Source organism: Scleropages formosus, chromosome 3, assembly GCF_900964775.1.
Source record: "Scleropages formosus chromosome 3, fSclFor1.1, whole genome shotgun sequence".
NCBI lineage: Eukaryota > Metazoa > Chordata > Actinopteri > Osteoglossiformes > Osteoglossidae > Scleropages > Scleropages formosus.
The window spans coordinates 31,632,790-31,656,697 of NC_041808.1; the positions used below are offsets into that span (position 1 = coordinate 31,632,790).

The following is a 23,908-nucleotide window of genomic DNA, read 5'->3' on the forward strand; positions in this document are numbered from 1 at the left end:
AAAAGGCCCCTTGGCTCCTCACCTTCTCTCATTGTCATCAAGGTGAGCGAAGAGCACGTTCTTAGATATGGCCTTGGCCAGGGCGGTCATCGTCTTGTAGTCCTTGGGGATAACCTGCAAACGGAGGGAGCAAAGACTTATTGCAGAAACGAGGAAACAAGCCCATGTATACCCAGCCCTTCGCGGCTTGACTTTCTGTGTGTATACATTCGTACATATGTTGGTATGTGTCTGCGTGATGTTGCCACCTGATCCATTTTTGGCTGTCGTCATCCCACCTAAAGCCACCTGCCAAAGATAAAGACCCATCATCCTCTTGGATGACGATGGACGACAGCGGGCGAGAAATGGATCAAACAAACCGGGATTCCGAGTCCTGCCACCAAAATTGCCCGGCTATGTATTTAGAGAGGCATCCCAGGAGCTGAACTCCACAGGGCGGTGAGGATGACAGCTTTAATTAAGCCGCAGCGGCAGATGGCTCGCCAGCAAGGCGAGTGCAAGCGCAGGATGAGAAATGCATGGCGTTCACCAAGCCCATCTGCACTTAGGCCTCTTTATTTCACCGCTGGTCTGTCTGCGTTCATACTGTACGTGATACAATCTTAATCGCTCCACCACATTACAGACCACCCAACAACTCGAAAATCTACAAAAAAGGGGCACATCCTCATTCTCTCTAGCACCCCCCTCCACTCATGCCTTTCCATGGGGGTGCCCCTCGGAGGAGGCCAATTCTGAAGCAAGCTGTCATTTATTGTCATTTTTTGCTTCGCAGACTGGTATCCATGGCAACTGAAGTCCATTCCACTGTACACAGACATGCAGCAGATTCTTAATGAAGCAATTCAGGTGGAGAAGCTGGCATCAACACTTGCATACCAGATGAGCAAAAACACACCCACGGATGCCAGTGTGAAATGTGGACTCCCTCCCGGGATTCCTGCTCGAGTCTTGGAAGAACTCCACCGGACAGAGAACCAGGAAACGTGAAAGTATGGCACTGCAGGCTATGGGAACAGTGCACAGTGCTGGATTCAAACCTGCCACCTTCTGGTCAAAAACTCTGTTCCTAAACCGCAATCCCTAACCGCTACTCTCAGCAAGGATGAGATGATGAAGGACAGTTCCATGGGATGAACTGCTGGTCTTGCTCAACCCAGTGTGTAAGGGGCAAAATATGTGGGGAAACCGGGGAAGGTCCTGGAGTAGAAGGAAAACAGTCTACTGTAGTCTACTGTCTGTGGGCAGGGGGTTTGAAGCCCAGAGAGGGCGAGTCTTCAGCAGAATGGACTCCCACCTTCCTCCACTGACAGGCTAGCCACTGGAACCGGGAGCTCTCCATTATGAAAACAGGAACTGGACAACAGCCGGAAAACAGCACAGCGGTGCAGTTCTTAAAGGTGGTGCCTCACATCTCCAGGGCTGTGGGTTCAGATGTGGTTTTGAATTGGGCAATCTGAGCAGAGCTTACACATTCTCCCCGTTGTTCACTGAGATTTTACCTGGGCATGTTCTCAGGTACTGGGAAGTTAAGCACAGGTGTACCCCGCCATCCGTCCTTAATTAGCTCCTGAAAACGGGGTGAAAATGAAAATGTCGACAGCGAGAGCCCATATCCCATTATTCCTTATGGGGAAAATGATAGTCCCAAAAACCACACTTCAAATACACACACATATCTTCAGAACCGCTTGTCCCATACGGGGTCGCGGAGAACCGGAGCCTACCCGGCAACACGGGCGTAAGGCCGGAGGGGGAGGGGACACACCCAGGACGGGACGCCAGTCCGCCGCAAGGCACCCCAAGCGGGACTCGAACCCCAGACCCACCGGAGAGCAGGACCGTGGTCCACCCCACTGCGCCACCGCACCCGCCCTGCACACTTCAAATAAGAAAAAATTAAAATAATATTAATAAAGAATATAATATTTACTGAAGTTGCCCAAGAGGGTGCAGTGGCGCAGTGGGTTAGACCACGGTCCTGCTCTCCGGTGGGTCTGGGGTTCGAGTCCCGCTTGGGGTGCCTTGCGGCGGACTGGCGTCCCGTCCTGGGTGTGTCCCCTCCCCCTCCGGCCTTACGCCCCGTGTTGCCGGGTAGGCTCCGGTTCCCCGCGACCTCGTATGGGACAAGCGGTTCTGAAGATGTGTGTGTGTGTGTGTGTGTGAGAAGTTGCCCATATTGTAACAACCTAGTTGGAGCGTGCCGTCAGTGGCGTTACAGAAAGACGGTTCGGAGACAAAAAGTGTCGGAACAGGAGCTTTATTGCACCTCTGCATCATTAGACAGCGTCCCACACACACCCAGCAGAAAACTCTAAACAGAAGAGTACAGGAGTCATTGATCCCCCATAATTCCCCACAATGGCTGCCCAACAACTATATATGTCTACAGCAACAGTGCTGCATTATGGGAGCGCTACCACTCGCTCCTATCACCACAGCTACAATATGTTTTGTACCTTTTTTTTTGCTGTGAGCCAGAAAACATAGGATAACAGGTTCTCGTGGGCAAATTTTTTTCACTTTTTCAGAGACGCTTTCATGACAAGGTGTCACAGCGGGAGGGAACCGGGCAGAAAGCGAAGATGGGTACTGATTTACAAGAGAATTACAGCGAAAGCGCTCATACCAGGAGGCCGGATAGCGGGGTACACTTGTATAGTACACATAGATTAAGTTTCCATGGACAGTACTAATAACAATAACGCATTCAGCTGATGCTTTTCTTTAAAGTGACTCACAATGTAAAGGTTACGGTTATTTACCCATTCATACAGCTGGGTAATTTTACTAGAGTAATTCAGGGTAAGTACCTTGGTTAAAGTGGGTGCAGTGGCGGAGTGGGTTGGACTGGGTCCTGCTCTCCAGTGGATCTGGGGTTCAAGTCCCGCGTGGGGTGCCTTGCGACGAGCTGGCGTCCCGTCCTGGGTGTGTCCCCTCCCCCTCCGGCCTCACGCCCTCTGTTGCTGGGTTAGGTTCCGGCTCCCCGCGACCCCCGTATGGGACAAGCGATTCAGGCAGACCTTGCTCAAGGGTACTGCAGCCAGAGGTGCAGATCGAACCCGCAACCTTTGGATCCAAAGGCAGCAACACTAACCACCACACTACTAGATGTTCCCCAATAGCACATCTAATAAATGACTGCAGGGGCTCCCAAAAGGATCACGGATGGCACGCTGGCATCAAGGACAAAAAAAATCAGCAAGGAAACTCAACTTCTAAACTCTAACAGGAGAACCAGTCCTGAATCACAGATACAACATAGTACATCGAGATGCTGTCACCCTTTAGGGTATCGCTTGGGACATCAAATTCCCTTGTTTCTTTCAACTGCTCCAAACAGCAGAAAATGTGAATCTCAACTCCGGAATTCTGAGCCGTATCACAGTACCCGTGCAGACAGTTCACTATTCAAATGAAAGGAGCGAACCGAACATCCCTCTTCCTCTGGAAGAATGAAGTGATGTCATTTGCATAATATTTGCATGCCAGATAAAAAGATACGAATTATGCGACGCGCTTGGGCTTGGAAGCTGGGCGACTCCAGCAAAAGCCGTCTTGGATGTAGAAGCTGCATTTCCAAAGTCATGATCCAGCACAAAAGTCAACGTTGTCACAGATGTCAGAGAGGAGCTACACAACAGCAGAGGAAAGGGAGCTGGAGGCAGGAAGCCAATGGTCCAGACATCCCTCATTGCCAATTACACCCTGGTGATCTGAGTAACCACGCTAAGTTCATTACGAGCTAATTACCGCGGTGTCGTGTTAATCACACTGTAACGAGCGGGACTGCGGCCCACGAAGCAGACAATTACGGGATGACAAACAACAGCATGCGCATGTGTCTGCATCGCCAACATCTCTACCGGTTCACAGGCAGGGACAAGAAAGCATAAAGTGAACAAGTCCTTGGAAAGAGACCATGTCCAGAAGCACTAGGTTACCGTCTCGCTCATCACAGCCGCACTTCGGTAGTGGGACTGAGTCACTGAACAAAGAAATTCCTTGAACAGCCTCGGGGGAGCGCGGTGGTGCAGCAGGCTTTGCATGTGCCTGCTCCCTGGTGGGTCTGGGGTTCGAGTCCCGCTTGCGGTGCCTTGTGATGGACTGGCGTCCCGTCCCGTCCTGGGTGTGTCCCCTCCCCCTCCAGCCTTGCACCCCGTGTTGCCGGGTTAGGCTCTGGTTCGCCACGACTCCGCCTGGGATGAGCAGCTTCAGTCAGTGTGTGTGTGCGAACAGCTTCAAACCACTTTTTCTTTTTTAATCTGTTGTGCAGCACTGGGGAGTTCCACCCGGCCCTGTCCTCGGCCCCCGCGTCTCAGATCTGCAGCGTGCCCCAGCTGACCCACCTTACGGACATAGCTGACAGCATCCTCCTCGGTGTAGACCTCGGCGCTGACCCCACCACGGCGGCGCCTGGCCTTCACCACCGGGTTTGGGGGCGGCGGAGACACCTCGTCGTCGTGGGAGTCCGACTGCGAGTTGGACTTCTGGCGTGCCAGGATTTGTTTGCATTCTTCCTGTAATGAAAAGAGGGAAGAAGTCACATCCCAGCGCAACACATAACCATATTTCACTACACACTTCACAGTCTGGCAGAATTAAAAAAAGGTTTCCAGCTTCCTGCTTCGGTTTCCTTTGGGTCCTGCACACATTTGCACGGACGGTCACGGATTAGCTGACAAACATGTCAGAAGTCGGCGGGCTTCATTGCCGCAAACTGCACAAACTCTGCTGATCAAATTTTACACTCTTTAGATGTTAATTCACGATAAAATCGCGGGTCTTTCGGATGCAACAGTAACAATCTCAATAAAAAAAAAAACAAAAAAAAAAAAGCACTCGGTTACTATGGCAACTGAAACATGCCATGATGAACAGCAGCCTGTCTTGATGTCCCGGGATGTACTTATAATGCGTAAAGGAAGGCAAAATAAGCTGTAATGTTCACACAAAGCACACGGTGGCCCCTTTAACCTTTGTATCTATATCGATCTAATGGTTTCAATAAAGGTAGACGGCCTTTTTTCCTCCCGTAGCTCAATGACATGCCTGTGTGTGTTTGTGTGTGTCTGTGTCTGTATACGCTTCAGTTCTATATAAGTGGCAGCCGGGTACAGACACACAAAGACACGCAGCGTCTCGGTCGGACATTGCCACCGGCCGCAGAGGCACGTGGGCTGCTGCAGCGAGAGCCGCAGCCTCAGGCCGCTTGACCGCCATTCCCCACGTCTCCTCTCAGCCAGCGGCACGCAGCCCCCAAGGGCGACGTTAGCAAAGACCAGTCTGCAGCTCAACTCTGCGCGGTGTGTGTGTGTGTGTGTGTATGTGTGTGTGTGTGTGTGAGCGAGCTCTCCTCCCGCCGTGTGCCGATGGCAGCTCATCCGAGGCACAGGGGTCAATGGCACTAAGGAGGGACTGTGGAAAAACACAGTCATTGTATTCTTTAGTAGGTCATATTATCATCAATCTTTGTCTCTCACACACACACACACACACACACACACACACACACACACACACCTGAGGGAAGTGTCCAATTCACCTTATTCAAGAACCCCAGTCACTATCCAGCTCACGGACACCCAAAGACACACACAATAATAAATAATAATGACAATAATAATAGTAATACAATAGTGGTAATAATAATAATAATAATAATAATAATAATAATAATAATAATAATTAGAACAGTAATAGCTCCAGAGAGCAGTGAGGAAAGCACGCATATCAACACTGTCCCGCTCATTCACGTGAAAGAGCATCACCAGAACGATCAAGGTTCTCGTCATCAAGGTCCCCAGACAGCGGCACCACGGAAACGGCAGTTGTTTACCGTGCCTTGCGGGCCCGGCGGCCATCGCTGCGCGGCGCTCGCCCCGGCTGGTCCCCCGGAGGCGGGTCCCCACGGCTCGCTCATGCGTGGGAAGCGGAGAGGGGCCCCGTCAGGCCGGACCTGCCTGCCATCACTGTGGCCTGAGCGCCGCGCCGGCCTGCCGCGCCAGCATCCCTGCGTCCGTGACACCGTTTCTCAGCCAGTGAGAGTGCGTGCAAGTGTGGGTGTGTGACCGCCGCCCCCAGCGGCGCCACGGATACGTAGACGGCTGCTGTCAAACTACACGGCAAAAATCATCAAGAGTACAGCGAGACCCCTTTCTAGCTCTATGTCCTGCACCAGCCTCGCTCTCCCTCCCTCCCTCCGTTCACTCGCTCGCTCGCTCTCTCTCCCTGATTGCGCACAAACATGCTCTTTTGCTTCCCCAGTTGCCATGACAACAGGGCATCATTGCACTTCTCTCCGCCGGAGTGCCGAACCAGGAGGGAATGACAGCATGAAGAGACACAGAAATGCACAAACGCTCACTCGTGCACAAACACGCACGCATGCACACACACACACACACACACACACACACCCCTCCACCCCTCCTCTGCCTTCCACCATAAGGAACAGACAGCACATTACTGCTGAGGGAGCAGCCCCACCCGACCTGCTTATGTCCTCAAAGCAGAGCCTGCAGCAGCGGCACGCTCCCCCCCCCAGGAGCAAACCACACATCAGCGGGGCACGCAATGCAGGAGAGATGTCCCCTGCCGCATGATGGCAGCGCCCAGCAACCGGGCCCTGCATCAGTAGCCGGCACCCCCTTGTCACGATCCCCACTGCGCTCTGGGTCTTAAAATAAACGTGACTCACGAACATGTTTCAGCCATTGCCCCCTACATACAACCGCTTGCCTTGCCCCCCCCCATCCCAGCTCAGATGCTGAGAAGATGAGCGCGCGAGTGGCTTCCAGCAGAATCCTGCAAAGCGCCGTCCCGCTACCTGCGTGCGCCAAGGGCCAGGGCTGCCGAGCCTCGACCCGCCGTCCACACTGCGGCGCCCAAGTCACCTTGAGCTCCCATCTTGAGCGCAGCAGGCTCACCCAGACAACTTGCTCGTACCTTGTTGTGTTGTTTGTGTTACGATGGTCCGGACCCTGTGTGTGTGTGTGTGTGTGTGTGTGTGTGGGGGGGGGGGGGGGGGTGCAGCTTTAAATGGTTCGGCCTAAGACATCACAGCCCTGGATCTCCCCCCAGTACACACACACAGAGACACACACACACACACACTCTGCCTCCTCAGTGAAGATACAGCACAAGAACGTGCCGAAAGAGGTCCGGGGGGTGGGGGTCAGATGTGATGTTTTTAGGGGCATTTTTCTGATTCCATTTTAAATCAGTGCAATGACCCTTGACATCTTCACTCCATCGGCTTCCGTGACAGACAGAAGCGATGACAAACCCTGAGCGAAACGTGTCTGCATGCGCACTGAGCGACGGGAGGAAGCGCAGCGCGCTTGCGCACACGCACGCACACACACACGTACACACACATACGGACTGAAAGCTCCTCATGCCACCCACAGAGCCCACACTTGTTAGCGGAAAAAGGAAAAAAAAAGTCTTGTGAGAGGAGGGGGGGAACCATTACAGCTGTGCACATGTGGGGCCCAGCAGCATTAACAACGCAGGACACAAAGCAGGAGGACCACCAGGGCGCTGGGAACCTTCACTTACTCACAGCACTTCAGGTGTGACGCGTCTGTAAGACAGGGGGCCGGGTCAGTGAGTGCGACCCACCACCCCACCCCAGCGTTTCCTGCCCCGCCCCCCTAAAAACCCATTGTGCCCCTTCTTGTGGCCCCACCCTGAGGGGTTTGTCAAACGGCCTCCGGCGACTCCAGCGCCGCCACGCCTGGGTCCCTCGCCAAGGTGGAAGCAGAAGACGAGCCCAGGGGTTAGAGTTCAAGCACTGCTCCCAGCCCCAAGTGCAAAGCAAGAATTCACCACCGCCCAGGATGGCACAAAACACACGCCTTTGAGTCCAGCCACACACACACACGCTAGCAGATTCCGCGCGGACTGAGTGCTGGGCGGAGCGAACTGTCGGAGGCTCCAGATCGCAGAGCGTGGAAGCCGGGTGACGGAGGACGCAAGCGGCCCCTTCGCCCCTTTCGGAGAAACGAAAAAGGCGCTTTCGACTCCTGCGGGTTTCCAAGGGGGTGCAGGAGGAAGCCGACAAAGAGGGAGACGCTTGACTGAACGGATATTAAAACAAGGACATGAGAAAAGGGAGCGCGGGCCACGCGGTTCCATCGTCTGTCAGCTCCCCCTGGCAACGTCATGGGGGGGGGGGCGTGAGCAGTGCCTGATGGGATACCAGGATCACGCTGTACCCAGGCTGCAAGGGAAAGAACGTGAAACCCCAATGAGTGAGACCCACCGCCAAGCTGTCACCCTTCTTATGGTCACATCATCATCACCAAATGGCTCTCCATCCCTCTCTTCCTATCTCACACACACACACACACACACACACACACACACACACACACACACACAGAACAGGAAGTTATTAAAGCATCCACGGTAAACAGTGCTCTTGCCAAGGAGCTGCACAGCCGCACCAAGGACAGGGAATCAAACCATTAGGCTGAAGGCAGACTGCGGTACAGTTATATAAGCCCGCAGAAACAGGGGATCGAGGGAGAGCAGCTGGTGGTGGTGGGGGGGGGGGGTGGCTTCTTCCCAAGGCCAGTGCAAAGTTGTACAGGAGGGAGGAAGGATAGCAATCTCTCCCTCAGGTGTGTGTGTGTGTGTCCTCCCAGCCCCTTCCCCGAGAACAGGGACGATCCCTGCGAGGTGCAACGTATCACATATCGAGCGGCTCATGTGGGCTGTGATAACATGGCCTTTAATAATCTCCTTAAATCTGCTTATGGGTAAATCTGTACACCTCTAATATTGCAACCTCAACCACCTGCAAGAGCAGCGAGTGCGTGTACGCACACACACACACACACACACACACACACACACACACACACACACACACACAGATGCGCGCGCAGTCCTAGAGGGCAGACTGTGGCTGGGTGCGGAGCTGCTCCCTCTGTGCCTCGATATGAACGTTTTAGAACAAGTAGAGCCGCAAGGGTCACGTCGGTTAGAGTCGAACCCAAGACCTAAAGGACGCAGGTTTGAATCCCACCTCCTACTGCTGCGCAGGTTTATAAAAGCGCGGAATAAATGTACAGCGCTGCTGCAAAGTATGCGAACCCCTCGTGTTCTGAATCACAAGCCGTCTTCCTCACGTGACATAAGAGGTGTGTGACGACCGATCCCATACGTTGCTTCGGAGGAAATAGTGTGTGTAGCTGAAACACACAAGTAGTGCAGGTGCAAAAATAAGCAAAGCCCCAGTTGCACTGGTTAAACCAAGTAGGTAAGTAGAATCAGGTGTGTAAATCACATTTAGTTTACAAGTTGATTTTAATATTTAATGTTTAGATTTAAAAAGGGGGAGCGGTGGCACAGTGGGTTGGACCGGGTCCTCCTCTCCAGTGGGTCTGGGGTTCGAGTCCCGCTTGGGGTGCCCTGCGACGGACTGGCGTCCCGTCCTGGGTGTGTCCCTTCCCCCTCCGGCCTTACGCCCTGTGTTGCCGGGTAGGCTCCGGTTCCCCGCGACCCCATATGGGACAAGCGGTTCAGAAAATGTGTGTGTGTGTTTAGATTTAATGAGTTTAATATTTCATCCAAGAATAATGACCCTCCCCATAAGGTTCACACACTCTGAAGCAGCACAGTAGGTAGCCTAACACTGGAAGTTGCGTTGGAGAAGCATCATCCCGTACGGTCATACGAGGGCTCTGTTCCATGTGCGCTGCAACGTTGTGCCACGGCGTCTCGGTCGGGGACGGTCTTAGCGCGGGACGGCTGACCACTCTCAAGCATCTCGTTGTATACCTGCCGGTCATAAAACCCCACGAAGACACCCTCGCACCGTTTCTATTAAAGATGTAGCCAAGTGTATTGTGGGAGCACCAAAACCTGCACGGAGACACTCCAGAACCCTCTCATCCCACCACCACCATCACCAGGTTGGTCTCCCCTCAGGGGTCTGGCGAGGACACACATTTGGCAGGATCTGCCTTGCTTCAGGACTGCTAGATATGCGTTAAATTCTTACACACACACACACACACACACACAAGCTCAAAAAAACACAGCCACACACACAGTGACTCATGTAAACGCTGAACACAACTACACGTACATAGGGGATCTCACGCATGCAGAGCAAGCCAGAGTGGCTGAAAGTGGGTACCGGAAGCATCAAGAACCTCCTTTTGGGTTGGAGTGGGGCCACCAACAGCCAGAGTCAAGCTCACACATCAAGGGGATGATCTCCTTTTAACAGAAGAGCTAAACATGAATCCCGCCCCCAAGGCCTTCGCGATGCGCGAGATCACTTGAGTATAAGCTAAAAAGATCTTGCACAAATGCATTGTTGTATCAGAGTCACAAGGGAGATGGTTTAGATGGGACTCAGACTAGCCTTCGGTGCGACCGCGCCACAGGGGCCCGATTCATCTGCGGAGCGAGCGTGAGGCTCCACGCACTTCGACATCAAACATCATGTGAGAGCCCTTCTCGAGCTGCGGTTGTCGATGACGCTCGCGCCGCCCTAATAAAGGGGGCGGGAAGGGCGCAAGGATCAATGAGCCCGTTGATCGCAACGCCGGCAGGAAGTTAAGAATAAAGGAGCCCATTGAGTTGGCGAGCCGTCACATCCCGTCGCCTAGGTTACAAACTCGGATCAAGGAGGCGAGAGGCACCGAGCAGCTCGAGGTCGGATCGAAACCCACGTCATCAGTCAGCGGAGGAGGGGAGGCACAGATCGGGGGGGTGAGTTCTTGGCCCTGGCGCATTTATGTTCCGAATGTACCTTCTTCCTAGTGCACATAGACACTCATCTTTTTGCTCAGCTTGACGCGAAACAGAACCTGACTGGATGCTCGCAGGCGATCGCTAACGAGAGCCGGCTCATTCGCCACAACGAGACGGGCCGATGCGACGTGATGCCGCGCCGACGTCGCCCAGTCCCGCTCGACGCTGCGTTCCTAATGCCCGGCTCCGAGGCAGGGGTATGTCCGGTGGGAGGAGCCGGACGGCGTCACTTAAAAATCAAACAAAGATGTCTTCAAGACCTGCATGAGATTGAGTGCAGAAAACGGAGGTGGCAAGAGGAAGTCGAGGGGAAACAGGAAGAGGGGGACGATACGAAACAGAGGTTGCGTCGCTCCAGGTCCAAGCAAGCAATGCTGTTGAGTTGGAGTTGGAAGCAATTGTTGGGTTACTGGAGTCGGAATTGGTAAAAATGCACCGACTCCAACTAAATGCACCATATATATGCTGATATATGTGTGTCGTGGATGAGGGCGGGAGACCGAGGATTTGGTGGGGATCCAACTGTGGGTTCGATTATTGTGAGAACAAAACAAGCAGTTGGCAAAGATCGTAGTCGGGGACAGGCGCGGATCGCTCGAGGTGCAAACGTTGCTCTTGGGGAGAGACGGGAATCTAAGTCGATCAGGCAAGGCGGGAAATCTGGAACCGGGAAGGCAGCAAAGAGGGAAGGAAGGGCGAAGGATGAGGAGGAAAGCAGGGTTCTATCGCTATCGCAGGAGAAGCGGGTTCGCTCATCGAGGTTGCGCAACCAGGCGAGCCGCCATGGCTTCTTTAATACCCGGCTGCTCTGATTCGGGGCAGGTGCGGTCGACTGGCACGAGGACGTGGGCGTGACGCTGTGGAGTCGGGAGTCGAAGGTTTTGTGTACCGACTCCGCAGCTCCGCCAGCAAGGATTAAATCTCAAAAAACACCGGTCCACTTGCTGATCGCAAACTGTAAGCCCACCCTTGCGGAGGCAATAAGCTCCTTAAAAAAAGCGAGTAAATAAACAACAGAAGCAAGGGCAGCTACCAACAAAGCAGGTGTGCGTGTTCCCTTCAGACAGACTTTCATTCCAGTTCATCCATCTGACCCCATTCGATCCATCTATTGAAAGGGTTTCCATTCGCGAGCGAGAAGCGGCCCCGCTGTTTTATCGGCTGTGGGTTCAAGTGTTCCTGAGACAGGCCTGCCGCGTGCAATCGCAGCGCCGGAGAAGATGGGGAAAATAAAAAACCATTTCAGATGTGAAGTGAGAGATAAAGAGTCATGAGCCAAGGCAGTCTTGAGACTCCTGTGTATCACTAAGGGGAACAATAACAGCAAGATAGTCATGGAGCACCTAGCAAAGAATCCCCCTTTCAAGGCAGGTAGACAAAGATCAGCTGAGCTAATGAGGATCATCCGATAAAATCGATATGGCGACCGCAGGAAGAGGCGCGGCGGAGGACTACCAAGGGCACGGCGTCCTCGAGACGTCCCGGAAAACTCACCAGTTTGTCACAAGCGAACTAGCAAAAGGCAAACTGGAATATTTCATCCCTTTTCCACGCTGAGCCCACGTTCGAGGCTCTTGGCAGCGTGAACGTAGTCAACCCGAAAACGTTGTCGACCCGAAAACGTCAACCGCACCCAAATGGATGGCGTCCGGTTTCTGACTGCGAACGTGACACGCTCAAGGACACGTGGTGATGCTGAGCACACGTGTGAGCGGGACACAATAACCGCGGATCATCTATCCGCACGCTCCATACAAGTGGAAACGGCGGAAGGCGTCCGAGCTGCACTGAACCGAACCCTCACACTCGCAGTTCAGCCGGGTCAGCGTGGATTCCCTCATGGGCTGCGGTCACTACAATCATGGTCCGACTCGCAAATCCGAGCCCGATCAACACCCCCGCCCCCCACGCCCAGCGTTAACAAGAAAGGATTACGCTGCTCTCGGGAGAAGCTGTGTAATCCTGCAAAACACACAAAATCTCAACTTCGCCAACGTAAACACACACTCCGGGCAGCTTCTCCTTGTCTACTGTAAATATACAGCTGTGTGCAGGATGAAAGTGCCAATGAACAAAAAGGGCTCTTGACAAGACCTCTGCTGGACGCATTCATCTCCAGCAGAGCTTGCTGATCAATTGCCCTGATCATGTGAAATCAGGGTGCTGATGCCAGGAGCAAAGTGCACTTGAAGAAGCTCTTTGTTCCAAAGCACATGATGGGAGCGGGTCTATTCGAGGGTCCAGCTTAGGGGCAATCCCCTTACGAGCAGCTGCAGTACAGCATCACACAGGATGGCGTGCTTTGCATAGGAAGGCTGCGGGTTTGAATCCTGGAGTCAGGTACATATTACACACATTACCTGTACTCACTTAGCTGACACTTTTCTCCAAAGCAACTTACAATTATAGTTTTACTGGAGCAATTTGGGGTAAGTATCTTGCTCAAGGGTAGTACAGCAGGAGGTGGGACTAGAACCTACAACCTTTGGGTTTAAAAACAGTAGCCCTTATCGCTGGACTGCTAACTGCCCCAATAAAGAAAGTGCAGAACAGCATGAAGTCCAGCCCAATCCATATGTGATAGGAAAATAACTACAAAGTTCATTATACGGAAAAAAGTTCACTGTAAAAACAGCATTTACTTTCAGTAAACGTGTCCAGCGAAGAATAATGATCAAGGTGCTATTGGGTAGCAAAAGAAGGCATTTCAGAAAATATTTCCGCTAAACCAGCACAAAAAAAAGCTTCTATGCAGCACAGCAAAAACAATCAGAGTATTTCATTAAAATATCACAAAGTGCTTTACAAAAAGTGAGAAGGGAAAGGCTGGTAACGCAGCGGTTAGAACAACTGCCTTCGGCTCTAAAGATCACAGGTTCGAGTCCCATTTACATTTATTCATTTAGCTGACAGGTTTCCCCAAAGCGGCTTAAAATTATTTAGCCATTTACACAACCGGGTAATTTTTTGCTGGAGCAACTGAGGGAAAGCAATTTCCTCAAAGCTACTACAGCTGGAGGTGGTAACCTCAGGGTCCCAAAGCAGCAGCTCTAACCCCTACATAACCAGCTGTCACCTCTGGCTGTATCACCCTTGAGCAAGGTACTTACCCCACATCGCCCAGTTACCCCACATCACCCGGGTGTATTAATCTGCCTACAGTGATTTACTTATTAACACTGTCAGTCGCTTTACAGAAAAGAATCAGTTAAATGAATAAACGTAAATGTAGCTTCTGAACGGCAGCTCACATGCAAAAAAAAAAAAAAAAAAAAAAAAAAAACACAAAAAAATTACGTTTACAGTTGTTACAATGCGTGCAATTTATAGGCGCCTGCTGCATAGAATAAGGGGGATCTTTCTCACCTTGTCACTTTCAGCCCACGCTAGACAGACGTATCGGCCTGCCGACAGCAGTCGGGTTAAACCCTAACGCCATACTGCGGTGGCGATCCTTCCAGATATTACGTCCCACAGCAGATTAACCGTAATCGGTGACGCGACTGTGGCGTTTAAGCAACGGCGACGACCGAGAAGCACAAATAACAGGATCCGAGCGTCAGCTGCAAAGCGCTCCGGCAGGATGCTTCATTACGCAGTCCGTATGGGAGCTGCTGCTGCTGGTTTGTGGAGGAGGGCCTGGCTTTCTGTTCATCCATCATGCATCCTGCACCGGTGACCCCGGCAGAAGCCCTGACCTCTCGACGCCTTCCGCAGTACCATGTTGCTCAGAGAAGAACCGCGATACGCCCTTCCTCCGGCTCCTATACGCAGCACCTGTGCAGGGATGCGAGATGCCACAACGGGCAGGGACCTGTGTCCTGCTGACCTCCAGCTCTCTTAACCTTGACCCCGGGACGTGCCGATGAAGGGAAGCCCGAAAGACCCGCCCTGCCTTCCCAAGTGCCCCCCTGCGACCAGCCTTCGCACCTTTGTGTTGTACTGTCACACGCATCACCACCACATGCGACATCCTACCCAGGACACCAGAAGACCTGCGAAGCTCACGTTAGAGACCCTGCAGTGAGTCCTCCTGAAAGCGAAAAGCCGTTTCAGCTCATCTTTAGCCCAGAGAACCACACATGACACGATGCTGGAGACGCAGGAGTCCGGCTGCTGTCAGACCCCTGAACGTAGCACCTTTGATATGATGTGGTTTTACTCGAGGGAAAAAAAACATAAAACACAGTGACGTGGGGTCTGCAACACGCACACGGGGTTTGGGGTGCCGTAAAGAGCAACATTTCAGAGAATCTCAGGAAAATATGTGAGGAAAAAAACAGAAAACCCTTTGCAATCCTCCTACAGACAGACAATAGAGCCACGTTCTCAAGACATCCTGGAAAACAATCCCCGCTTCCCGGCAGCTCAAGGAGCAGCAGCCGAAATGCCGCGTCCTCGTTTGATATTCGCTCGGCCCAGCAGGATCTTTAACCGCGTTTAAGCACCACGAGAAACGCGAACAACGGCGAGAAGTCGTAAAGACTTTTGAATTTTTTTTTTTTTTTTTTTCTGGGAAAATCTTTTTTTTTTTTTTTGAAGCGGAGCTGCGACGAGGCTCGCCCACCTTCTCCAGCTTTTCGAAGTGCTCCCGCAGGAACTTCATAGGATGCTCGGGCTTGGCGATGCAGAGGTTCACGATGCACTCCTTCAGGATCTGCTGGATGTTGTGCTTCTGCACGAACATCTCACAGCCCTTCAGACTCTCGTCTTCTTCCAGATTGGAGGAGGAGGAGGTGGCCATCTTACTTCTTATCTTTGCTGCAGGAAAAAAAGAGGAGGGCGATTCTGTTCTATTTCTGTGCCATTGTTGATCCTTCTGAATTCACACCCCCACCCCCACCCCCCAGTAGGCACAGGACCCTCAGTGACAGGGGGCTCCTCAGGCCGCCCGGCCCCGACTCACCTGTTAGCTGCTCATTCATGTGCACAACTCGGGGAAACAGGTTTACAGAGCATTTTAAAAGCACTACATTTTAAAACAACTGCTATAAGAGACCTGCACCCCACCCCCACCCCCAACAGCTCATGATCTGAGAGTCATGAGGAATGATCCCCGCACACGTGATCTCAATAAGAATATGTGCCCTTGTGTACATCGATCCCCTTACACTAAGAATAACATCTTTTTTCAAAAAAAGAGCCTGTAGTTAAAAGCAGATGGAAAGAGCTGAATAAATGTTTTACACCCCCAACAGTCTCACTTCCGCCATTGAAGTCGAAACGAAAACCAACCGCTTTGCATCCGCGCAAATTCACAGCGCTACGTTAATATAGATACATATATTTTGGGGAGAAAAAAAAAAGGAGATGCGCAGTGACTGATCGGCCGCTAAAAATATAATAATTTAAACGTTACTGAGTGTCGCGTTAGGAGATCCGCCGGTGTTTCGCTTCCTCTCGTTCGTACAGCCTCTTCTTTCTGTACATCGGCAGCTCTCACACACACACACACACACACACACACAGAGTGGAAAAGTCCCGATCGCCCGCAGCATTCATTTACCTTACTTACCGTTCTTGATCGGGCCGGAGCGGAGGTGCAGCGCAAGACGCCGATGATGATGATGATGATGATGATGACTGCGTGCAGATAGCGGATGAGCGCGGACGGTGCGATGGCTGCCGACAGACACACTGTACACAGGCTGGGCTGCCCTGGGCGGCTGCTGCTGCTCTTGCTGCCGATGATGATCAGGATGATGCTGATGCTGATGCTGCTGATTTCATTCAGCTCCGCTCTGCCTCCGTTCCGATGACGTCACCGTGCCTCGCTCCCTCGAACCGCGCCGCGCACATAATTTCAAGCATCCGTGTTTCTTTCCCTATTTTTTTTTCTTTCTTCTTCACTCTCTTTCGTGCGAAGCACGAAACGTGCCACTTGTTTTCGTGACGCGCGTAAACAAGCGCAGCGGGTCTTTTTCTTTTTTTTTTTTTTTTTTTTTTTTTTTTTTCGCCGACGCGAGCGGGGCTCTGAACACGTGTGCGCGGATCCGGGCCTCGGCGGCTCATGCGTGTTCGAGTTACACGGACTTACTGTAATGTACCGCAAAATATACCTCCAGTACATTGCTTCTACATGCCCGATTTCCCAACTAAGCTATGTGTACCTATACAGACGCGTACTTTTATTAGTGTGCTATAATAATGACAAAACTTGGGGGGGATCTTACTGCAAAACAAGCTGAGAAATTCTGTCCAGAGATCAGACTGTTTCCCCCCCCCCAATGAGACTGAAGTTTCCATTTGTTTGGAAATGTGGACCTCGTAATATAATCGACTGAAATCACATGGGCTTATTGAAAATGTAAAAGATTTTCTCGACCAACACAAAGAGTTCATGTTAACAGGCAGCGAGTGGCACGGACTGGGAATTTTCACTTGTCCAATACAGGCTCGCGGGGAACCGGAGCCTAACCCGGCAACTCAGGGCGCAGGGCCGGAGGGGAAGGGGACACACCCAGGACGGGACGCCAGTCCATCGCAAGGAACGCCAAGTGGGACTCGAACCCCAGACCCACCGGAGAGCAGAACCCGGGCCAACCCACTGCGCTATCGTGCCCCCTGTCTGGACAAAACAATAGCGATAAATAATAACAACAATAATAATAATAATAGAGACGGTAGCAATAAGTAAGAATGAATAAGACAGCCAGAGTACTTAAAACAGAATACTTAAAGTGATAGTGTGAGTAATGTGCCGATGTGCTTGGCGGGAACAGTCCAACTCTAGTTACTAAAGGTGGCACATTGGTGAGTGTTGTATACTCTTACAGCACTGAGGTAAAATTTGTTCTTGTACCTAACAGTGCGGGTTCGAATAGAGCTAAGGTGTAATGTTGTATCTTTTCTGCACATGTTCCCACAGTTTTTTACATGACTGGCAGGGAAAGCGGTTTAGTGGGGGGGGTCTCTTTTTCTTAAGTGCACGTTTTAGTATTTTAACGTGTTAACGCCGCTTGACCTTCGGTGTGAAATGCTTCTAAGGAACCTCGACATAAATTAGAGTAGTTAAAATGTTGAGCAGAGACCCTTCTTCACGTGAAACAAAAGCGTTATTATTCACGTCACCGCGCGAACACCTCAACCCGCCAGTCGCCAAACCGACGGTTGTGTCGCGGCCCTGGCGAACAATAAAGCTCTGGCGGTTTTGAATGTGACGCCGACGTAAAGCGCAGCGTGGCTGTGACGGCGCACGTGGTCTCCATAACAACGGAAGCGGGAGCAGCCATGGAGGCAGGAGGAGACGAACGCGCCGCCGCCGAGGTGCTGCGAGCGCTCGCCCGGCACGTCAACTGCCTGAGCGAGGAGAGCAAGGCCACCAGGAGACGCGCGCTCGACGCCATCCGCGAGGAGACGTTCGACAGCCGGCTCTCGAGCGCCGTGCTGCAGGACGTTTTCGCGGCTCTCCTGAGGCCCCTCCTCAAGTGCCTGACGGACCCGATGGAGAGGTGCCGGGAGTCCGCCGTGCACATGATTGCGGACTTCCTGAGGAGCGTACCCCGGCCGGAGGACTCGCTGCCCTACCTGATCCCCGCCTTGTCGCAGCGCCTGGCGGGGAGCGACCTCCCGGAGCCGTCGGAGGAGCTGCGCCTGGCCATGGTGGAGGTGCTCAGCCTCGTCGTGGAGGTGTGCGGCGGGCGGCTCGCGCCCTACCTCGACCACATGGTGCGGATTCTGCAGAGGACCATCGTGGACCCCTTTCCCGAGGTCAAGAAGGAGAGCTGTAGATGCGCCGTCAGCTTCGCCAAGTGTGTCCCAGGTGGGATCGCGGCACGCGACTACACTACAGTAGGGGCCCGCGGCAGGGTGGGGGTGGGTCACCTGTCACCTACCACCTACGGAGCAGATTGAAATGCCGCGGGCTGCAGGCGCTTCCCGAGGATCGCAGCAGCCTAGTACCTACCGGCCCTCTTTTACTCGGTTTGCTTCGCCAGACCGTCCGCTGCCTCTCAGCTGTGCGCGGAGCTCGCTGCCCGTTGCCATGGTTTCGCCACGCTGTGGGAAGCGAGCCTCGCGGAGACAGTTACTCATCTAAGTTCTTTTATAGTAGCTCCTTCTCTGTCCATACGGTTTCCATGTTCTGCCAGTGGATTACATCAACACACACACACACACACACACACACAGCCTACTAGTAGCACTGTTCAGTTCCACAACTCCTTTTACCTCCAAGTGCTGAGCCATTTAGGAGTGTGGTTAGAGCAGAGATTTTGCCACCGAGATCCTTCCTGACGACAGTCCGTCTTAACCTGGGATTGACTAACCGGCGACTGCATTTCTGGGCAATTTCGCATCACCAGTTCACTTAAATTGCATGTCTTTGGACTGTGTGAGGAAACCAGAGCACCTGGAGGAAACCTACACAGGCGCAGGGAGAACATGCAGACTTCACGGAGATTCTCGCGCTGTGTGGCGGCAGCGGTAGACAACATACGAACACACGCGTGCGTGCATACGTACCCCGAAGAAACGGAGATGAGTCGAAAAGTTAAATAAATAAATAAGCGGGGATATTTATACACACAGGAGCGCAGGGTGCAGCGAAAGAGCGCACGGCAAGCTTGGTATCACACAGTCGTCATTAAGTAATCGATAATTTGATCGTCCCCACGGTGAAATACCAATGGAGAGTACCGGTCGTGGATAAGGGCGTGAATCGTTCACCGGATGGTTGGAGGTTCAGGTCTTAGAAGGAGAGGTCCACGTCTCTCAGGTGTCCTCGAGCAATGGGTTCAGGCCACTTTAACACCCACCTCTGCGTAAAAGAATGAAACGCAAAGGCGCTTGGATTGAAAGCACAGGTTGGAGCTGTGCTACAGGTTAGGGTTGCTGCCTTTGGACCGAACGGTCGCAAGTTGTAAAATTACCCAGCTCTATAAATCGGTAAATGACTGTAAGTAGCTTAAGGTCGTAAGTTTCTCTGGAGAAAAGTATCAGCTAAATAAATAAGTGCGATCGGGGGTGTAGTGTTCAGAGCCGCTCGTTTAGCATCCTAAGATTCCTGGTTCGCGTCCCACTCCTGCCGGAGTAGCCTTGGTTAATGTGCTTTTGCATCTGGGATTTACTGTTTTAATGCAGCCCTAACGCTGTCAGTCACCTTGGACAGAGGTAAACAATTGACATCTTGATTGGGACCTTCATCACTGGTCCATGCTGTGCTGTCTCCTGACTTGAAACGCCTCTCCTGCCCCTTCCAGATCATTTCCATATGCAGTCAGAGAGTCTGGTGAAGCCCCTCATGCAGACCGTGTGCCACCAACATTTCCGAGTGAGGCTGGCCGCCATCGAGGCCACGGGCGCCGTCGTCCAGTACGGGACCGGCAGGAGCGTGGACGACGTGCTGTCCCACCTGGCCCAGAGGCTGTTTGACGACTCCCCCCAGGTACGGCCGCAAAGAAGGAGCTCGGTCCACAGTCTGCTGTATTTCAATCAAGGAATTTGCGTATCCTCACCTGGGGATGTCAAGATGTCCATTGAACGGACGTGTCCAAACACGCAGGTTAAAGAGGGTTCCTTCCGTCCAGCTTTACCTCGTCATAAGTGATGAGTGTGATTCTTGTGACGCCACAGTGTGCTTCTGGCCTTTTGCAGGTGAGGAAAGGTGTGACCCAGGTGGTGGGCGGCTGGCTCCTGCACCTGCGAGACCGGTACTCCTACTTCCACAAGCTGATTCCCCTCCTGCTGAGCGGCCTCGATGACAAGGTGCCAGAAATCAGGTAGGGAACGGGCGCTCGCGGGCCGTCCGGCGATGTGAAAGGGCGCCGACCTGCTTGGGGAGCACAGGCCCTTGTGCTCTGACTTCGGTAAAAATCACGTTCGGTAAAACTGTCAGCATAATGCTCAAATTATGGGGGGCAGCTGGTAGCGTAGCACTTGGAGCTGCTGCCCTTGGATCCAAAGGTTAGAGGTTCAAATCCCACCCCCAGCTCTAGTACCTTTCGGCAAGGTAAATTACCCTGTGTTGCTCCGGTAAAATTATCAGCTGAATAAATGGGTAAGTAACTAAGTCGCTTTGGAGAAAAGCGTTGCCTAAAGGGGAAAAAATGTAAGTTGATCGGATTAAAAATTAGTTTCAAAATAAGCGAATTGAAAAGAGCAGCGTTAATGAAATGACGTTGTTTTCATTATGGTATCAAAGAAATAAATGCCAGTACAGGTAGGTATTAGTTCTATAAATTAAGATGCTATTTTTTAACTTTGTTCCAACATTGATTATTTTAGCTGATGCTTTTCTCCAAAGCTACTTATAGTATTAAGGCTGTAATTATTATAGTTGCAAGGTTACAATTATTTAGTCGTTCATACAGTTGGGGAGTTTTACCGGAGCAATTTAGGTTAAGTACCTTGCTTAAGGGTACTATAGCTGGAGGTGGGGATCGAACCTGTGACCTTGGGGTCCAAAGGCAGTAACGCTAACCACTACGCCACCTTTGTAGTCCTGCTACTTTGCCAGCACGGCAGTCGGCCTCTGATCGACCGAACCCTGGGTCTCTTCCCACACAGGCTCCTGGCCAGCGACCTGTGGAAGCAGATCGGAGCCCAGTGGGAGAAGGAGAACGAGGAGGACCTGAAGGACAAGCTGGACTTCCCAGCCTCGCCCCCTGCGCGGTATCCCACGGGAGGTGTGTTTCCTGCTTGCTTCCGTCCACTGCGGCGCCCAGGAACCAATAGCCACCCCACTTCTGGAGAACACAGCGAAAACCCCCCCACCCTTTCTCTCTCCCGGAACCTCAAACACCACTTTTGTGCCAGATGGTTTTTATGAGTTAAAAAAAAAAAAAAAAAAAAAAGGCTTCTTTGGATTCACACACTCAAAGGTGGCGTCGCATTCCTTCGGTTCTCACACAGCCGACGGTCACAGTATTGCGTTTTGATCGACGGAATGTTTTCATCTCCATTCTTGATTGTACCCCAAGGCTGGGGGTTGGGGGGGGGTAGGCACCGCTCACCCCCACCCTCGTAGCTCTGCTGGGACCCTGCGCTTGATGAATGGCTCCGTGTTGCCGGCACTTGGCCCCAACACCCTAATTACCACCACAGAGGACAGATTGATAGGAGCGCTCGGGCGGCGCGTCGCTGTGCCGTACGGTTGCTTCGACTTCTGGGACGGAGCCTCAAGCCGTGGACGGTTTAGGCCTTCCCGCGGACCCGCCCTGACCCCGCCTCCCGGCCGCGATCGAGCCCTGCGCGAAGACAAAGCGCCCACTTTTACCTCGCAACCGCTTATTACCACCTATTAATAATGTGTGTCAGCGCTGTAATGAGGAAGCCCGCGTGGCCCCGGGTGCAGCAAGGAGAAATCCAGCCTGGGACTTTCCCTCGGAGGTGGCAGCTGATGATGTGAAAAGCTTTAATAACCTCCTTTTCCCTCATTAAATTACCCTGTTCCATTTCAGGCTGCGTGTTGGGGGTGGGGTGGGGTGGGGTGGGGAGGGGCATTAAGGGGAAAAGCACGGGCAGGTGCAGGTCTGGTCTCCAGCAGGGTGCGCTAATGAGAGCTCGCACCCCATCCTGCGGGGCTGCTGGGAAACATGGCTGTGGGTCTCGTGCACGCCACCCACTTGGAGAGTTGACCAGCTGTCATTTGCAGAAGTCCCGCAAGTGTGTATGTTTCGCACGCGCACACACACGTTAATTAGCCTGTATTGAACGTGACCTCGTCCTGTGTTACCAGTCGTCGGGCGTTTGCCTCTCGTTTGTGACGCCTTGATCTCTGCGCCCCCAGCGGAGAGGCCGGGCCTGGGCTGCCGGGAGCTCGTGGTCAGGAACCTGTGTAAGGTGCTGCCGGCGGTCAGCAGGGACATGACGGACTGGCTGGTGACTACGCGCGTCAAGTCGGCGCAGCTGCTCCGCGTCCTGCTGCTTCACGCCGAGGACCACAGCACACAGCACCTGGGCCTGCTGCTGTCCGCCCTGTACCGCGCCTGCGCGGACGGCGAACCCGGCGTCGTCCGCAGCGTGAGTCCCCTTGCAGGCCGCACGTGGCTCGCGATGTCTGGGGTAAAAATAACCGTCAAAGGAGCCTGCCGCTTTTTATTGCCGCTGCCATGTAAGGTATGCAAGCATCCTTTGCACAGGATGGACCGCGCCGCAGTTTTATGGAGGAAATCTCGTGTAAAACTGGTATTCTGGAGAGCAGCAGCCCGAATCAGGACGCAGCTGCTTCCAGTGCGACTGCAGAACGGGTCTCGCACCCTTCCCATGGAAGAGGACGAGGCCAAGGCCCGGGGATGCACCTGGCCTCGCTGAAATGAAACCCTTCGCTGCCCTTTCGTGCCTCGCTCACGTGGGCCACGTGTCCCGTTCGACAGGGTCTGGAGTCGGCAGAGCTGATCGGGACTTTCGTCAGTCCCGAGGTCTTCCTCAAGCTGCTCCTGCCCCACGTGGAGAACTCCTTCTCTACCTCTTCGTCCTGCCCGGCGGCCCCGCTCGCGGTTCTGTCGGCAGCTCTGAGGGGCAGCTCCGGCGGCGCCCTGCGGCCCCACCTCGGGCGCGTCGGCGACACGCTCGCGCACCCCGACGTCTGTCAGGGGTCCCAGCAGGTGAGATGCGCGCCGCCCGACTGTCTCTGCATTCGCCGTCACGAGGGAGGTGATGCTGTAAAAACCTCCGGGGTTTCGGGCTTCCGTTCCCTTTAAAACGAGACAGGCACCCCTAGACACCGAGCAGCTGACCACTGATTGACCGAACCCCGTGACCTCTGGGAGATCCCAGACTGACCGCTGGCTGTATGCTTACCGAGAGCTTTACATTAATTCATTTACCTGATACTTTTCTCCCAAGCAACTCACAGTATTTATGCAGCTGTGTAATGTTTTTTTTTTTTTTTTTTTTTTTTTTTTTTCTCCCCCCTTTCCACTGGAGACATTTAGGGTAAGTACCTCGCTCAGGGGTGCTACAGCTAGAGGCGAGATTCAAAAACACGACCTTCGGGTCCGACGGCATCAGCTCGAACCGTTAGGCTACGAGGTGCGCCGTGCTCTTCGTCCCCCTTGTCCTGCTGGAGAGTCAAAGCCGAAGACGCACCGAGGCTGATGTTCTGGAGGAAAGACGAAACGAGGCCCGTCCTCCCATAACCCCTCGTTCTCAACCCCAATTTTCGTCGTCCCGCGCCGTCAATAACGTG

General features: G+C 53.0%; 2 protein-coding genes across 4 annotated transcripts in view; one reads left to right on the forward strand and one right to left on the reverse strand.

Moving 5' to 3' along the window:
• Window positions 1–18,365, reverse strand: LOC108928844 (cAMP-dependent protein kinase type I-beta regulatory subunit-like). Of its 3 annotated transcripts, none has more exons than XM_029250177.1 (4): window positions 18,307–18,365; window positions 15,347–15,540; window positions 4,353–4,523; window positions 1–114 (listed from the first exon to the last, which is right to left on the reverse strand). In XM_029250177.1, exons 2-4 carry the CDS (start codon window positions 15,521–15,523, stop codon window positions 19–21), a joined length of 444 nt encoding a protein of 147 aa, XP_029106010.1. In that variant the 5' UTR covers window positions 15,524–15,540; window positions 18,307–18,365; the 3' UTR covers window positions 1–18. The 3 variants fall into 3 exon arrangements, with proteins under 3 accessions (XP_029106010.1, XP_029106008.1, XP_029106009.1); XM_029250175.1 differs by lacking the exon at window positions 18,307–18,365 and adding an exon at window positions 16,286–16,648; XM_029250176.1 differs by lacking the exon at window positions 18,307–18,365 and adding an exon at window positions 16,139–16,221.
• Window positions 17,996–23,908, forward strand: part of dnaaf5 (dynein axonemal assembly factor 5) — a 19,007-nt gene continuing 13,094 nt past the window's right edge. The window contains exons 1-6 of the mRNA XM_029250174.1: window positions 17,996–18,541; window positions 19,980–20,164; window positions 20,374–20,498; window positions 21,286–21,404; window positions 22,508–22,740; window positions 23,094–23,324. Coding sequence (XP_029106007.1) covers window positions 18,010–18,541; window positions 19,980–20,164; window positions 20,374–20,498; window positions 21,286–21,404; window positions 22,508–22,740; window positions 23,094–23,324 — 1,425 coding nt within the window. The 5' untranslated portion in view covers window positions 17,996–18,009. The remainder of the gene's footprint in view (window positions 18,542–19,979; window positions 20,165–20,373; window positions 20,499–21,285; window positions 21,405–22,507; window positions 22,741–23,093; window positions 23,325–23,908) is intronic.

What these genes read in the sequence shown, in the direction of transcription:
- LOC108928844 (XM_029250177.1), bottom strand. Translation starts at nt 15,523, where the DNA reads ATGGCCACCTCCTCCTCCTCCAATCTGGAAGAAGACGAGAGTCTGAAG. An exon ending in ACTTCGAAAAGCTGGAGAAG is followed by an intron (nt 4,524 to 15,346) that starts GTGGGCGAGCCT and finishes TTTTCATTACAG; the next exon opens with GAAGAATGCAAACAAATCCT. An exon ending in CTGTCAGCTATGTCCGTAAG is followed by an intron (nt 115 to 4,352) that starts GTGGGTCAGCTG and finishes CTCCGTTTGCAG; the next exon opens with GTTATCCCCAAGGACTACAA.